The sequence below is a fragment of the Filicampus tigris genome, chromosome 18, assembly GCF_054856515.1.
Source record: "Filicampus tigris isolate MCC_2025a chromosome 18, RoL_Ftig_1.0, whole genome shotgun sequence".
NCBI classification, from domain to species: domain Eukaryota; kingdom Metazoa; phylum Chordata; class Actinopteri; order Syngnathiformes; family Syngnathidae; genus Filicampus; species Filicampus tigris.
The window spans coordinates 8712491-8730020 of NC_141234.1; the positions used below are offsets into that span (position 1 = coordinate 8712491).

General features: G+C 40.0%; 1 protein-coding gene across 4 annotated transcripts in view; it reads left to right on the forward strand.

The window, feature by feature from the left end:
* LOC147132329 (uncharacterized) overlaps positions 1 to 17530 on the forward strand; it is a 79379-nt gene that overhangs the window by 13932 nt on the left and 47917 nt on the right. The window contains exons 3-5 of one of the 4 annotated variants that reach the window (XR_015082104.1): positions 9707 to 9807; positions 13403 to 13521; positions 14965 to 15112. Coding sequence is in view for 1 of the 4 variants with exons in the window: in XM_086014703.1 (XP_085870829.1) it covers positions 9707 to 9807; positions 13403 to 13521 (220 nt within the window). In the remaining 3 variants the exon portion in view is untranslated. Of the gene's footprint in view, positions 1 to 9706; positions 9808 to 12192; positions 12337 to 13402; positions 13522 to 14964; positions 15113 to 17530 lie in introns of those variants that run through there. The other 3 variants (XR_015082103.1, XM_086014703.1, XR_015082105.1) reach the window with 3 other exon arrangements.

Below are 17530 nucleotides of genomic sequence, written 5' to 3' on the forward strand. Positions count from 1 at the left end.
CACCAGAATGTTAAGTCCGTTAGCTTAATGCTAACATAATATGAAACACCATAGACGGGGTAGGTGAAATAAGCGTTGATATTATGGTATGGTAATTCTACACCTTCAAAATGCTATATTTTGCCACAAAAATTTGATCTTTTTCATAATTTCATAGCAGTGTGTTGGACAGTATTGGAGAGATGTTAAAATTAATCGACAACTACCGGTAATCAATTGTCAAATTAATTGAAGCTATTTTATTGATCGAGTAATCGTTTAGAGCCATAGTTGAAATTAAAATGGTACAAGTTGTCTGATTTCAACCTCTGAGCAGTAATACAGTAATTCTCTGTAGTCTTTTATGAAAGCAGGCAGAGTATCTTTTGTTTCAGTCAAAATAAGACCATTGCAAACATCTGCTTTTAATTTGGAAAACAACTATCAAAAATCAGTTTCAAAAAGCTTGGTGAGGTCACCAATCCCTCGTGTGTGATATTGTTTGTTGTTTAGTTATTTTTTTTATCATTAAACAATACCAAATAAACAAAACAATAGTTTAATAAACAGTAATTGGGATAACAATGGCTTTGTGATAAACTTTAATGCATAATATTTTTGAGTTACCGATGGAATAGTCGAAAGAATAATCGATTAAAAAGATATTTGATATTGACAGCCCTACTGTCTAGTAATAACATTCATAACAAAATGCTTTTTTGCACAAAATCCTACCAATATCGACTTTTACGTCTTCAAACCTATCATTTATCATTTATTTATATATATATATTTATTTATATATTTATATTTATATATTTATTTATATATATATATTTATTTATATATTTATATTTATGTATATATTTATGTATATTATATGTATGCGTGTATGTGTCTATGTATGCGTGTATGTGTCTATGTATGTGTGTATGTGTATATGTGTATGTATGTGTGTGTATATATATGTGTGTATATATGTGTATGTGTGTATATATGTATATGTGTGTGTATATGTGTGTGTGTGTGTGTGTATATATGTGTATGTATTGTGTGTATGTATATGTGTGTGTGTATATATATATATATGTGTGTGTATATATATATGTGTGTATATGTATATATGTGTATATATATGTGTATATATGTATATGTGTATATATGTGTATATATGTATATGTGTATATATATGTGTATATATGTATATATATATGTGTATATATGTATGTGTATATATGTATGTGCATATGTGTATATATGTATGTGCATATATGTATGTGTATATGTGTATATATGTATGTGTATATGTGTATATATGTATGTGTATATGTGTATATATGTATGTGTATGTGTATATATGTATATATGTGTATATGTGTATATATGTATATGTGTATATATGTATGTATATATATGTATGTATATGTATGTATATATATATATGTATATGTATATGTATCCCTTTGTTTGCAATTACGTTATAAAGCGACCTATGACTGAATGCTTTAGGGGTCAAATAATGTTGATCATACTTTAATCACATAGTGAGGAGACATTAACTCACCCAAAAGCCGCTTTCAGGTTTTTCCACCTTTATAGATGCACCCCCGTCCTCCAGCCATTTCACACTTGCCTCCCCCCACCACTACCAACACTGTTTTTTTGCATTAATATGTATGTATTTAATGACACATAATGATGGGTAATAAAATGTTAGGGTAAGTCCCCCCAAAAATCACCATGGTAACCACCTGGGCTTCTACAAAGAGCAAAGTGCACGTGGCTGTGTCGTTCCTCGCTATTACATCTGCTTTAAGGTGTGCGTCTGTGTATGTGTGTGTGTGTGTGTGTGAGAGAGATGGAGTATTGGGGGGTTGCAATTGGGAAAAAGGAGTGAGAGCAAGGCGCGCACACACAAACACACACATGCACTGTAATTGGCTGTGCTATTCAGGAGCACTCCGCTGCATTGTACGCCTTTGGAACAGGATAAATGGCGGTCTTAGCATCAGGCTAAATCTATTAGAAACCTATGGCCTAGGTTCTCTGTCTGAATCTCATTTTGTGTTTTTTTGTACAGGAGAATTGAAATAGTTTGTGGTCAAAAGATGAAGGAAATGTTTCACGTTATGTATGGGAAGAGTGAAATTAAATACATGCATTATAATATATTGTATCATTTGTTGTGTTATGAAATTAAATGGGTCGCACTCCGCCTTCCTCCCACATTCCAAATAGATGGATGACTCTAAATTATCCAGTTTTGAAGGTGAGTGCGAATGATTGTTTATCAATGCGTGTTGTGTGATTGACAGATGATCAGTCTCCCGCCTCTTGCCTATAAACAGTAACATACATAGCACAGACAGAACAACTGCTATAAACAAATTGATGGATGAAATTTAATTCGGAAAACAGATAAAAAAATATATATATATTTCCCAAATAATGGATAGTGGAACGTCAATTTAACAGACCGAAAATAGTGTCCTGTCCACTCAAAACACAGAGTCCACAGACTTGCAGCAGACTAGAGCAGGCTGAAACACATCAATGTGGTGCCAATGTTGGCAGTGCCGATATTCCCGTCAGAGGGAATGAAAAACATGGATGTTAGCTTAGCATTTTCCCTCAAAAGGACCCTTAAAAGCCCAAAAATCCACAATATAGCCGTGGCACAAACGAAGAACCGTGATATAGCAGAGGGAACACTGTCTACAATATTATATTGTTGTTCGCCATTTTTTTTTTTACCGTTTTTCCAACAGTTAGCCGCATCTCTGCGGCAAATCAAAAGTAAGCCACGTCTTTTTCTGCATTTTAAGCTTTCGCAATCTCTGTGCAAATCTGCTACTTTAGGTTTGTATATGGTGGCTTGTTCCCGTGCCTGCTGCTGTTTTTCCAGGTGGAACTCCATTTCAAGCAAATGAGTCAGGGGTGATGGATTTAGCAGGGGGTCGTATGGCAAGTTGTTTGCACGCTTACCTTTCTTTTGGAGAGTCAGTGTGAAATGAATTTCACTCCAATGCCTGCAAGTGCGACAGAGGCAACACTTGATAGCTGTATAAATTTAGGGATGCGGTGACTGTTGAACCAATCTTTTATGTGCAAATGACTTTTCTTCATCCGTGTGCTCCCAGTCAGACATTTTGATGAAGCGGCAGCGTTCCCTTTTTTTTTTTTTCCGAAATCTCTGAAGTAGATTTAAAAGTGTTCCTCTTCCTCACCGTCTTTAATTCCTTTGTGCTCACTCACCTTGCTGCCTTTCTATTTCCTGTAGGCTTAAAAAAAAAAAAAACTTTGTTAAGGGAGCATGCTGGGAAAATAGCATTCTGCCAGCTGCTGAAGGCATTTTGCACTCAGACTGGTGGGTGTCCTCTCCGAGACGCCAAACAGATACCCAACTGCCAGCGCTCACCTGTAAGTGTGTGTGTTGCTTTAGGGGTGTGTCCGTGTGCAAGTGCACTCTAGGTGGGTGGAAGACTGTCAGTAATAATATCAAGATGTCTGGTCCAGGGGATTATTGCTCTTCTTTGCCACTCCTATCAGCAGAGGAGAGCTGTCTTTCTATCAAGCCGGGCCTATCCAACACCATGCATTTATGTTACTTGTAAACAATGTTCCCAACCTGAATTTGGGTTCCGAGGAGTGTAGTTATATGCCCGCTGAGAAGGGAAAACAGCTAGGTGACGAGGATCAGGTACGGTTAAAAAAAAAAAAAAAAAATGGAATACTGTATACAGTACTTCTCTCTGGGGTGTACCCATCACTGTCTGGCCAAAATATGTTATCACTCAGCTGTCATTGTGAAGATTGGAAGCCTTATATCATGTCTCTTGCCTGTTTAAAAGCGTAAGTGATGAGTGAAATGAACAGTTTTGTCAACTTATATTGGTTAATTTTTTCATTGGCAGCCCGGAGTACACATGCTGTAAACATGTCAGCGTCATGAAATGCCACACTGGAAAGGTGGATTTGCATGATCTCGGCAAAGTAGAGGTGCTCATTAATGTAGATTGAACAATATTTGAGAGACGGTAAGTCTCTTGTGTAGATACCTGTATATGTTTTTTCAGCTCATGAAAATGGCAGCAAAAGTGTTGCATTTACTGTCTATTTTTAGTTCAGTATCAGTCACTTTAAGACTCATTTATCAACAATCAACTTCATGCATACAATCACGATAATTCTTAAAGGGTCAACCCCCAAATTTTCTTTACAATAATGTTGTATGCAGCCCCACTAGTCAGTATTCTGATTGCTATTGTGTTTGTGGACTATGAGTTAAGGGCTAAATTCCAATTGTTTTTGTCCATCTCAGGGGGGGCCATTTTGTCACTTACCGTCAACTGAAGATTACATCACAGTTGCTCGGGGCTTAAGAAAGAACCTATCATGGCTCGGCTTCAGAAAACAGCTGAGCTGTGATTGGTCGTTACCTGAGCCCTGAGCTACTGCGATGCCATTTTCAGTCAACAGTAAGTGACAAAATGGCCGCCCCCAGAGATGGCTAAAAACGGGTGGATTTTGCTGCTTAAAGGGGGAAGTCAACGCAAACATTTTATTTTCAAGAATATGTTCTATGCAAACCCACTAGTTGAAACAGGGCATTCTGATAAATATTGTGTTTGTGGAATAAGTGTTATAATCCAGTCGTTTTTAGCCATCTCTGGGGGCGGCCATTTTGTCTTCTGTCGACTGAAAATGACATCACAACTGCTCACAACGACCAATCACGGCTCACATTCAGAAAACAGGTCAGCCGTGATTGGTCGTTGTGAGCCGTTGTGATGTCATTTTCAGTCGACAGAAGGCAAAATGGCCGCCCCCAGAGATGGCTAAAAACAAAATTAATCAGAATGCCGTGTTTCAATTAGTAGGCCTGCGGGGAACATATTCTTGAAAAAAACGTGTTTGGGTTGACTTCCGCTTTAACTCATATTCCACAAATGCAATACTAATCAGAATGCCGTGTTTGGATTAGTGGAGTCGCATAGAACATATTATTGTAAAGACAATTTTTGGGTTGACTTCCACTTTTACATTCGTTTAATTGCTGATTTTGCCTTTCCCTACAAGAGTCTAGTGTATGACATGCATGTTAGGAATTATTTTCTGCACAAATGGTCGCTAAATTCTTTCAAGAACAATCTCCCTGAGGAGTTGCCATGAATCTAGTATTACATCAGCAAGTTCATCCCAGGCTGTGCACATGGACCAGGAGGAGCTGGACTGCTGCCATGGCAGTTGATGGTTGGGAGAGGCTGTGGCTTGATTTGGGTCTGCTCTCCATAGACACAAGTAAGGCCTCTCTCCCTGCCCCCTCCCAAAGTAATCATTTTGCCGCCGACATGGCGCTGCTAATCAACCATCATAATCTTCCTCCCTGGTTGCAGGACTGTGTGTAGAAAAGCTTAGCAGCGGCCCTGTCACAGAGATGCCCCCTGGATCTTGTCCGGACTCGGCGCTAGAAACTTTTTTTTTTTTTCTCCAGTCCCACCGTGATCAGCAGCCTACTCACTTACACTAATATGCTGATTATGTTCGTCTGGCAAAACACAGACAGGGCACATGTAAATTGATGCGAGTGAAAAGAGAGAGAAAAAAAAAAGTCAGTCTTTTCAATTTCAATTCAAGTCCGGGAAAGCTAATGCTGCGTGCGCCGCTGCTTAAATGTCTTTGTTAACCTTGCTAAAGTATAAATTATGAGTGCTGTACATGCGCCCCTGAGAAATGATCATTACTCACGAGTTTGATTGTTTTCCAACAGCGTTACAACTCAAAGTATTGGCTTTGTTTTTCATAGTGAAGCCACAATCGCAGCAGCGTGCTTTTGTTCCACTTTCCACCTACTTGCCATCAGGCCAGCCCGGCTCTTAAAGAATTACCTGCTTGCTTAATAACAATTGTTCTTGACTTGACTGGAGTAAGGCAGCGCAATTAAAAGGTAATTAAATATGATCAATGTCGCAATATGGCCAAGTGCGGAATTTAAATCACGCGAGTCATTTTTTCTTTTAGAGCAAAGCATTTTCAACCGATGGGTAATCTCATTTCCCACAGAGGTCTGTGCTCATGCTTTAATTCTTTTAATTGATTTTTGTGCCAACTTAATCAGCAACGGAATTAATTGTCAGCACGGAAAAATACAATCATTTCAAACCCTCTCCCTGGGAATTGAAATAGGTTTGATAGATGGATGCTCAGGGCCCACTTATTAGCACTGACCCCTCCTGTAATTATAAGATCCATTTGTGATATTCATTATGCAACCATGGAGCAGGCCTCAAATAATAAGGACTGGACTGCGTGGTTCTGGTCTCTCCCAAGGGGGCCCTCATTGGGTTCACTCAACAGGGATGTTTATGTTTATTTATTTTTTCGCCGGTGCAATGTGGGTATTTCTGTTGCCACGGAGAGTCGGGAGATGAAGCGGATTGCATTACAACACCGACAAACTTGAGGAAAGACTATGAGCTCAGCTCATTTTTTAAATGCCCAATTTTCCCTTTATTTCACCATAAACCTCAAAATGTATTAAGTCTGCAGTCAATTGAGCTGCCTCAATGTGCTACCAACATGACTTCTGACTAAACTGGCTCACTAAAATATAAACCTTGATATTGAATCCCTGTTTCTGCAGGTGTAAATTTGGCCAATTACTGCACATGCCAGTTCTCAACTCAGAGCAGCCGCACATAATTTGACATTCGATTGATAGCTTGTCCAAGTGTTCTGGTTTGCCAGACATGTAGGAATTCAATGCGGTGGTGAAATGATTTGTTAGCTGGGATTTTATATATGGGCAAGTCTATATTCAAGTAGTTAGTAGTCAAGATTTTTTTTTTTTGATGCCACATTTACTAAGGGGAAACCCCTGGTATTATTCTGTAACCATCCTGTCGAGCTTGGCAGTCTGATCACAGGCTCGGAACTCAGGGCTTAGGTAGTTTTCAGATGAACAGTAGGCTGAGAAAGATGTTTTTTTTTTTTTTTAAACAAAGCTGGCTTGATGCAGCGATCTGTCTCTCTTCTCTGCGCCCGCAGCGGCTTGTATCGAAATGGTCACAAACTCAAGCGCTCGTCCGCAGCTCGTTGAGGAAAAAGAGGCACAGAGTGAGATGTGGAAACGTTTTGCTGACACAGCCGACAGTCACGGTGTGCCGAAAGGTACGACAAAATAGTTTGTAAAACCGCACAGACCACAGGAGGTTATCAGCATGGCCAAAGCGGCATCAACAGAGTTAAAAAAAAAAAAAAGCATTGGTATCAGCATTGGTATCAGCCGATACTCAATACTGAGTGACTTGACTCTGGCTCCGATGCAAAATAAATATGCCCGGGACATCCCTATCATCTTGTTAAATTATCGTAGGGTCAAACCTACAAGCAAAAGTGCATTTTTTTTTTTTTGCCCTTTATCATGTCTCTGAAATGGGTATTTCACAGACGGTATTTGTCAGCATCACCGTGAGTGCATGCACCCATTTTTCATGATTGCCAAGAAGCTTGCCGCAGAAAAGTAAAAGACATTTGTAACTGCTGCTTATTTGATATTTAGCTAATTGATCTCAGCTAATCTAATGCCAGCCGGCCTCCCGCATGTACGCGCGCGCCACGAGAACATTAAGCGTGATTTTGAAATGCGAGGGCGCACATCCTGCTCGCCAAAACAGGGACGAGTAAGTGAACGCCGTTGTAATTGTTGCCGTGGACGGCGCACGCGAGTTCATTGCGGGCGGTTATTTATGCACATATGTAAATTTTCATATTTAAAAGGATCAATTAGAGTGACGTTGTCTTGGCGGCAAATTAAAAGGTCTGATGTTTTAAAGGTTAATGAATACTCTGATGGCTGTGAGCTATGCGGCTTGCATACAAGTGGTAAATTGCATGAAAAACATATATTGAGAAAAAAACCAAAAAAAAAACCGCATCAACTCAGTGCACAAACGCTGAATGTAGTGTGTTCCACTTAGCGGACTACCATTTTTCCAAAAGTAAATAACCTCTGACTGAGATTACAGACTTGTCAAGGTTGTTTTATTCTGACACATTACAGAATTCTGTCCCCCCTCCCCCACTCCCCCCCTTTTCGCCATTCATTTGATTAGAGTCACCAAGGAAATATAAAGACTCTTTATTACCTATTAAACACATTAACGACCGCAGCTTATTTTGCATTAAAGGCCCGTTTGTTTTCTTACACCATAAACGTCTGTACTCATGATTCCCTTTCTTTGACTTCTCTGTAAAACGGTTTTATTTGATAATAACCAGTCATTTATGTCGTGTCAGCATTATACTGTTCATTTTTTTTTTTTTTTTTTTCAGCACTTCAAGTGTTTCGTTCATGAAATTTGCAACATGACGCGCTTGATGAAATGTAGCTGAGCCCAAGCCAGAAAGCAAAAACAATTCAGAGTGGTGACAGGTCTATAAAAGCCAATCATATAAACGACAGGTTTGAGAGCAGCCTTTCCTTTAAAGAGTTAAAAGCTGAATATTTATTGCTTCGTTAAAGTGTAAAAAAAACAACAAAAAAAAAAACAAGGTCTAAGGCTGTCTCCTTCTGAAGGTATAACTGAGGTAAATATCATTTTCCTTGAAAAGAAAAAAAAAAAAAAAAAGCTTTCCTCCACTCGTTCAGCCTGGCTTGTTTGGTAATAAGAAACAGGTCGCTCTATTGGTTTGTTTTTGTTTCTTTAGTAAGGCTGTAATTTAGGACTCATGTTCAGTGTCTCTGCACTCCAGTGGCTGTGCAAGCTTCGAGGCTTCAGCCTGCGGGACTTAAGTGAGAAGAGACGCCAAACGCAGCTTGAGCAAGTTCTGCCATGTGTCATTCAAGGGAACTTCAGTCTCAATCAAATTCTGATTGTGCTCTGGAGATTGACATTTTGTCATAATCAATCAAAAAAGTGCCATCCTCGATTCCTCCCCCATAAATAAAAAATAAATAAAAAAGAGTCAAATAATTGCTTATGTTAACCACAAAATGGAACACACATGCTATTTCTTACAACTCCCCTCACAAGGCTTGTGGCCAACGTGTTTGAGGTGTTAAATCGGAGTGAGCCAAAAGACATATTTGACAATTGTTTTCAAATGGCGGCTGTGGCGCAACGTAAATCTAAAACAGAGTTCATGTTATGTAATTAGAGAAAACAATTTCAATTGTGGGACGCATGCTTGTTCTCTGCTTATACTCTCTATGAGATCTTACCAAAAAAAGTCAAATTGAAAATGAAGAAAAACACCTCTCTGTGGTTGTTGTCAACCACATTACGCTATGCATTACTGCCACCTACAGGACTGGGGTGGAACTAATTACACTTTATGCAATGTATTTTCTTTTTAAAAGGGAATAACTGCAGGGGAATTCATAAATAACCAGCGCATCTTCTGCATTCTTCCTTGTTTTACTTTTGTACACTCGCACATATTATAATCTAAAAGGTAAGAATGTTTAATGTAATCTGTACTATGCATTGGCAGAGGTCTGTGTTCTAATGAATGCTCTTGTTTTTCTTGTAGTGTGTGTGTGCCCAGCAATATTGGTGCCCAAAGTAATGTGCTTAAACCAATGTGGCTACTCTTCAACCAGTTCTAATATATTGAAAATGACCTGCTTGCAGCCATTTGACTTGTTGCACTTTTTTTTAGGCAGATGATTTTTTTTTTTGTAATTTGTTCATACAACTTGGCTCTCCTTGTTTCCGCCACATAGGATACGAAGCGTGACTTGTGCCAGACCAACATCAACCAGCATTAATAGCGAGCGTGTGTTCATCCTGCTGAACATTGTTACAAAGAGGCAGCTGAGCTGTGGTGAGTTCATCCTTTTCCACCACCACCAGTCCGATCAATATCCAGCCCCAAAATACATTAATGAAACCCTGATGTCATACAGCATGTATAAGACTATTTGTGTGTGTGTGTGTGTGGGGGGGGGGGGGGGCATTTTTTTTCTCCGCCATTATCTGATACAGTCAATGGCATTACGCCATTATGCTGACACAAGAAAAGTCCCAAGTGCTACTCACGCACATACTGTATACTATTGCTGGAGTATTTCTACTCGACAGTGCTTTTACTTTGTGAGACATTTTTCAATATAACGTCTAGACTTAAACTCGGAGGAGTGGTGGCACTGGTGGGAGCGAGAGTCCAACCCGAGCCAAGTTTGCATCTACACTCACTATACTGTACAGTATGTCTGAATGAGCTTTTTATATTGCATATAAACTAGTCCAGATGGCGAAACCCACTGTGGGTAGCAACGCCTGCATTGGATGCAATGTGCTTCTGAGCTTTGCTATGCACGCATGCGTGCTGTGTGTATATTATGCATTTTTATTCATTCCAACTATATACTCTGACACTATTGTGCATTTGCTTGCCTCTGTGGTCTGTGAAAGCAAAATGTGTGGCGCAGCAAGAACATGGTGCTCTTTACTTCTCCTCTCCCTCCTTGGCGGTTTCTAGCTCCACATAGCAACAGGCTGGCGGCCACACACTGTCAGCGCTTTACTTGTTGTTCCATATGAGCACATGCACACATATATACACGCGCAACTAATCATTTAAAAAATGTATTTAAAATGCATGCATTATTCATATATATATATATATATATATATATATATATATATATATATATATATATATATATATATATATATATGCAGTAAATATAAATATCTCTCAAGCATTATGCACGCATGATCGTGATCACCTGATGTCACCATACTTTATTTCCCGCGCTTCCTGACGTGCATCCTGTATACAGTATGTGAGCATGTGCGCTTCTTTAGTTTTGGTGGCACACTAACCACTACGTTGCCAGATGCTCACAAGATGGGATTATCGGGGAAAACGTTTGCGCCCGCCGCATAGTTCTCACAAGGGCTCTCTCTGGCCAATTATTGTCTCGATGGAAGCCAGAGAATCTCACCAATTACATGCATTTTTCCAGTCGCGCACATGGACGCCGGCCAAAACTCAGCTCGCATGCTGTCTGCCGGGCGATGACTTAATGCAAACGGCGTCATATTATGTATGTTGGCCTTGCGTCACATGGAAGGGACAACACATTCAGCTCACGCAAGTGGTTTGCAATGAGAGATTTGAATACTAAATGTGCAACCAACTATGACCAGCAAATGAGTCGGTGCTGTAAATAAATGTTTAGAGACACGAGTTCAGCATTTAATAAGGTTTGCCCTCTGGTTTTCTTGATGAAACACCTCACTCGTGCTTCATCTCCACTGAATCCTCCTCGGCTGACAATGACAACAGTGCTACTGTATGCCTGTATTTGCTTAATTGTAAGACTGCCCCGACATGACAGTAAGTAGTCGTCTAATAGAGATTGCGTTAATACCCACTTGTTGAGTTCTACGTCAAACACTAGCTTCAATTGAAGGAACAGTTTGCATGATAACCGTCTGAAACATTTGGTCCAAAGTGTGATTTGATTTGAATGAAGAGGCCAATATTCTTGGAATGAAGGATCATTTATTTATGGGACTTCATTACTCACTTGATTAGGGGGAAAAGAAAAGAAAAATCTAACATTTTCACTAACATACATTTTTATTTAACCCCCTTTAAATTATTGCATTTTATAGCCTCTTGCAGCTGATTATTCCCTTGATTAAGTATTATTTAATTATTAGGTTTAAAATAGACGTGAATGCCAGCCACCACTGATGACCAACAATCAGCTAAGAGCAACATTTCAAAAGTAGGGTTATTGTTTAACTTTTTAAAATTTTAATTTGCTGTGAGTCGGCTAATTGAAATGAGTGAGGGGTTCACGTTCACTGTTATAATGAAATTAATACAGAAGAAAGGCTCTTAAGGCACGGGTGAGTGTATGATTCAGTGAGCTTAGGGCTTAATTAAATATAGTAGCTTGGATATTAGGAACTTTAGCATTTTGCCACTATACTTCAGAGACTAGAAAAAAAAAAAGTTCATCCTATTTTGCAAATTCTTTGCATTTCAGTTCAAGTGAGTGGTTTTTACAGCATCTCTTTGCAGTCTTGCAGGTACTGATAATGGCTGCTAATTTCAAAGGCCTGATGAGAAATGTCCCTGCTGACCTTGGGTGTGTAAATGACAAACCGAGCAGTTAGGTGATTTGCCTTCTTGCCTGTACGTGCATGTCTGTCTTTCTTTTGGTGCGTGTGCATGCACATTTCCCTCTAGTTCCTCCTCAAGTGACTTTAATTCAGGAGGGTGCGAAATTGCCGTCCCACAAAGGCAGACCGGCGCTCAGGGATGGCACGCCACTTTGACATCTGCTTTAGCACCGCATCCCGAGAGGCAGCTCTGGGATTTAAAGTTGCACATGAGAGTGAAATAATGTGTGTTTAATTGTATGACACTCACTGGGTATACATCATTAGGTACACCTGCACAATCTAATGAGATCCATTGCAAGAATTGGTTTAAGACGAATTATGCCTGTGTACCTGATGACTTTATTGGATTATGTTTTTATAAGCAAAACTAGCTACATTTTTCTGGATGCATTGTTTTACTTCCTGTTCCTCTCAAATGCTCACAGTCACAAAATGACTGATTGTGTTTTACAATAATACTCAACTATGTCTGTAATTTTATGTTGGCTGGAAAGCAAAGCGTGGAGAGTCTCTGAAATCACAGGGTTCAGTCAGTTAATGGGCCGATCAATTGGTACACTATTGTTCAGTAAAAAAGCAATAGTGTACAGAGCCTCAAAACGCACACAGGGTATTTACAAGACTTTCTTGTCACCAAATCCCAAATATAAATCGGACAATAGTTGTCCACATAAATATTTGCTCCCCACTGTTTTCTATTACTTCTGATTTCTTGTACTTAAAAAAAAAAAATGTATACATTGTAACAGCATAATTCAGAGGAAATAATATGATGACGTTTATATGCGTTGTGGATGTGGTGCGTGTCAAAAATGAGTTTGACAACACTAAGGGATGACAAGCTAAGTTATTACTGTTATGTGTTGTCAGAGTAATCATTTTAACAACTCTTAATAAGCCAACAGAAGGAAACGCTATATGCACCAGTGAAAATTACATACAGGGACAGGAAGCAACTTAGCTTGCTACGCACATGTTTTATCTTGTATACCACTTCCCCCCCATTTATATCCCTTTAGGGCCTCTGTACTGCAGCAAATGTCACCATTCATAACTTTGAATAATGCAAGCCAGAAAATGCAGCACATCATCAGCTTCAGTACACATAAACTACCAGTATGACATGCTGATGTGTGATCTAAACATTTACAGATGAGTTGACGCCGTCGGGGAGGCATTTATCTGACAATATGTTTATTGTTGAGCTTGTTTCCAAAATGGCAGCGCCGCATCATACTGAGCGGCGCTTCGAATATCCCCGTTGGCCTTTTTAGGGACATCATCCAACAGTCACATTCTGCATCTTGAACATGCAGCAAAATATCCAATAAAGCAAAGCCAATGTGGTCGGAGCTCATCGTCATCATCGGCTGTGGAGGAATGCTTCACTCTGGTGAGTTTTTGCTCCTTTCTACTTTTTAATCGGTTGCTCATCTAAATGTGAGGATCACGTTTATTTTCGGCGCTTTGTTTTCTTGCATCAGTTGAATTTCGCATACGGTCGTGTGTCAGCCAAGCCGTTATGTATTCCCTTCTTTCCTCGTGCACCTCGCATCCATCCCCTTTTCTTTCCCCGTCTCGCTTTCCTTTCAGCTGCCCCTCTTGCAGCGGCTCGCTCCCTCCCCTCACGTCCCGGTCTCTTTCCCAACGTGTCATTAAGTCTAACCTCTGTGGCAGCGTCAAAGCCAAGCAGACCAGCTAAATGGGCCCATAGAGACGGAGATAGATAGATGGTGGTGTGTGTGTGTGTGGGGGGGGGGGGGGGGGGGGCGCTTTGCAGTCCATCCTCTTAGTTCTTTTTTTTTTTTTTTTTTTTTTATGTGCTTGTGTGTATTTTGCGCGGTCGTATTGTTGCTGCGCGTGTGTTGCCTCGTGCTCGTGTCGGTGTCTTCCCCCCCCCATTTCATAAACACCTTGTTGACTCTGTCATTTTCTCTGCCGTGTTTACCTCACTGGCCAGTCATCTTGGTGCGCATGAACTCCTTGCACGTACACACACAGTTAAAAAAGCCCATAAACACAGAATGTGCATCAAAGCAGTGTTAGAGAAGGTCGTAACAGTGTAACAACACCCTTTAATTCCTTCACCAAACATGATAATTGATAAGCGTCACACTCAAATATTTTAGTTCCCCTGCTGTGAAAGACTTGGTGTTTTATTGTATTCGGAGGTCTTTCCATTTGGAGACAAAGCATAAACAAATAGTGTTTCTCTTGTTTGGAAGAGTTTTTAGGCTCCCCCAGCCGCTCATACCCCCCCCCCCTTTTTTTTCTTTTTAAACCAACTGTGAGCAGCCTTTCCTCTGCAAAGCAAAGAGTGCCATCTAGTGAAAGGGCTCCTCTTGCTCCTTGATCCACATCAAACAGATTGGAGATGGAAAAGCCTCCATGGCCACGAGTTTTCAAATCGATCCAAAATAGATGCAGAGGATGTGCTCTCTATATACTTTCAGCGTAAGACAATTCAGAACCTGATTTGATAAGACGTGACATGCAACTCTCAGACTCAACAATTTGTGGTTAGTCTGGAATGCTCTTCACGTTCTATTTTGAATTTTCAACCTTTTTTTTTTTTTTTTTCCCCTCTATTTTTTTAATGTGTTTACAGTTTCCTCCACCTCATAAAGACACTTCATTTAGGGTACTGGGTTATTTTGCGTTGGTGGAAAAAGTTGAGGCAAAAAACAATTTGGTTGTCCCTTCAAAGTATGTTGCTGTGTGTCTTGTTTTAGCATGTTGTGCATGCAATCAAATTAAAAATCAACAAGAAGCTCCAAATTCAACATGCATGCACATACTTGGACTCCTGAGTGTGCCCTGATTCTTTTCTGTGCAGATAATGCATTTTTCTTGAAAGAAGGGCGGCAACTTGTTTTTCTTTGGCTTCTGTGGGGCATTTAAGTGGCCACGCCGGACCTGACCCAGCTCACGTCTTCCATCCCCGCTCTCCGATGGGACCATCCTGGCACTGATCCGATTAGCCCACTCAATCCATACCGATGTTGTTTCTCGATAAAGAGATGGTGAAGTATGTCTGGGAAAAAAACAAAACATTTTTCATAAACCAATTGGCCCTCTCTTCTCATAGCTCCGGGCGACAAGCATGGCCTCCTGATGCTATCTGAGGCCTTATCGAGGGTGTGGAAAGTAGCCAGACCAAGGCCCCGACACTCCCCAGACTGGTCTGGCTAGGGGCACACCGGGGTCCATGGGGATATATAGAGAGCTCTCAACTTTTTGCCAGATTTGTTGCTGCCATCAGATAACATTTTCGGTCGCTCTCAATGAGACTCGTGCACCTGTCGACTGGTAATTCCTTCTCCAGACTGCATGTTGCAATTCCTTCTGTCGAGGATCATTTCCATCAAGGACCATAGAAGGCCACTTCAGAATAGTCCTGTGTGGTTGTTTTTTTCTCCTAAGCCATTTTTGGATGTTTTTAGCTGTGTTTTTTGGGAATTTATGCAGTTTGAAGAATTATAACCAGTGAAACTAGGGCAGAACGCTTTGTTGAAGAATGCCTTAATAGTCTTGAGTCTTCATTGTAGTAGATGAAGCAAAACAGCCCCAAAACATAACCAAACCATCCATCCAATTGGGCTAAACATCGTGTGCATTTTCCCAGGTATACAGTATGTACAGTGCGTGATTTAGAGGGGAACCCTCAGTGGTAAACTGAGCCATTAGGTGAGCACAGACAAGTGACACAACATCATTCTGCCGCTTATTGAAGAGTGCAGGTCAAACAACCCTGACTCCTCCACTGTAAGTCAACCTGCTCATTATTGCTTCTAACAATAGCTTGGCACTTATGTTACAGTCTGCACACAAAAAGTGCCTTCAAAGTCGCACATCAGTGGACTTTCTCTGTTTTGCTTTGCTGACTGACTCCGGTGCTTGTTTTTTTGTCTGTTAGTACAGTTGTGCTCGCGATGCGGTACGACTTCACGCCCTCTGTCTGCTCCCAAAGTGACTTGTAGTCGACGCACGCTACGAATTTGAAGTCTTTGCTGTTGGTTCATGCTTACCTGCATCTTAACCGGTATTGCATTCAGTATGTAAAGGTTTGAAATTGCTCTCCCTCCCTGACACAGTAGTACTCCGATGATCCCAAGTTGAAAGGTTTACGCTCCGCTAAGTAGTCCTGGAACATTTATGTGCATTTAGGTGCATTGATTATTAAAATAGAACTCAAGCCGTCTCACGATCCCTCATGACTTAGGACTAGTGCGCTCCAAACTTTCTAGCCCCAGCCTCAGATTGTTATTCCTGGGCAAGGGGATACTATAATAGCCTTCTCTGCTGCCCTCGATTGACGATGTGAGAGATAATCGCCTCAATATTCAGCGAAGCAAAAATGGCAAGGGGTTTTTGTTCCCCATTCCCTCAGTTTGGGAAGTCAAGGACCGTCACAGAGACGATGAAAAGATTCAGAAACACTATACAGTTCCCATTCCATGTATTGGATATCTTTGTTTTTCTTGGAGAAGAGTATAAACGAACAGCTCCTTTAGATCAGTTGGCACTCTAAGTCATAAGTAAAAATAGTTTCATATTGGCAAAGTGTCTTTAATCATGAAGAAACCTCAGAATGACAAGCTTTTCCTGGAAAGGTTACTCCACAGAAATGTTACAGAGGTCAATACTTGACATCTTTGACTTTCTCTGATTTAGTTGATATTTTTGGGTAAAATCTGTTCTTGACAGACACTTTTTTGGATGTCTTTGACTTGATCTTCCATCCTTGAAACTCCTTTTCCCCCCCATTTAATTCCTTGTTTCTTGCCAAGTTCAACATTCATGACTAAAAATCTTACTGTTCACGTTTCCTGACACAAATCAATACAGAACAGCAATTCAATGTGTGGTTCGGGAACTATAAACAGAAAGAAAAACAAATAGGCTATATTGAATTTAGTTATGTACTCAGTCACTGGAAGCATACACGATTCCTTCTTGTCAATTGGGTGAAAATCTTTTTTAAAAGTCTATACAGTAGAAGTTCATGATTTGGGTAAATACACTGCAATTAATGACAGAAATTTCAATGTTATCAAAGTGCTGTCATTATTGTAATATTTTAGTGTTAGAATTTAGTAGGGCCCAACCGTTTAATTCGGCCAATATTATCTTTTTAAATCGGCAGAGATTGGATTTTATTTTATTTTTCTCACACATTACTTATTACAACATGAGACAATGACGTTCAAACATTCCCCTGCCTACCCCAAAATCGGCAAAAAAAACAGCTGATATGCAGATTTGACTCTTATACAAATGAAGCATTTTAAAGTGAACATGGTCAAAACTTCTGCCTGCAATTTATACATTTATTGTTGTAGGCCGTAAGTAACCAAAATAGAAGTTATTTTATTCATTATTCATTTACAAACAATTTAATC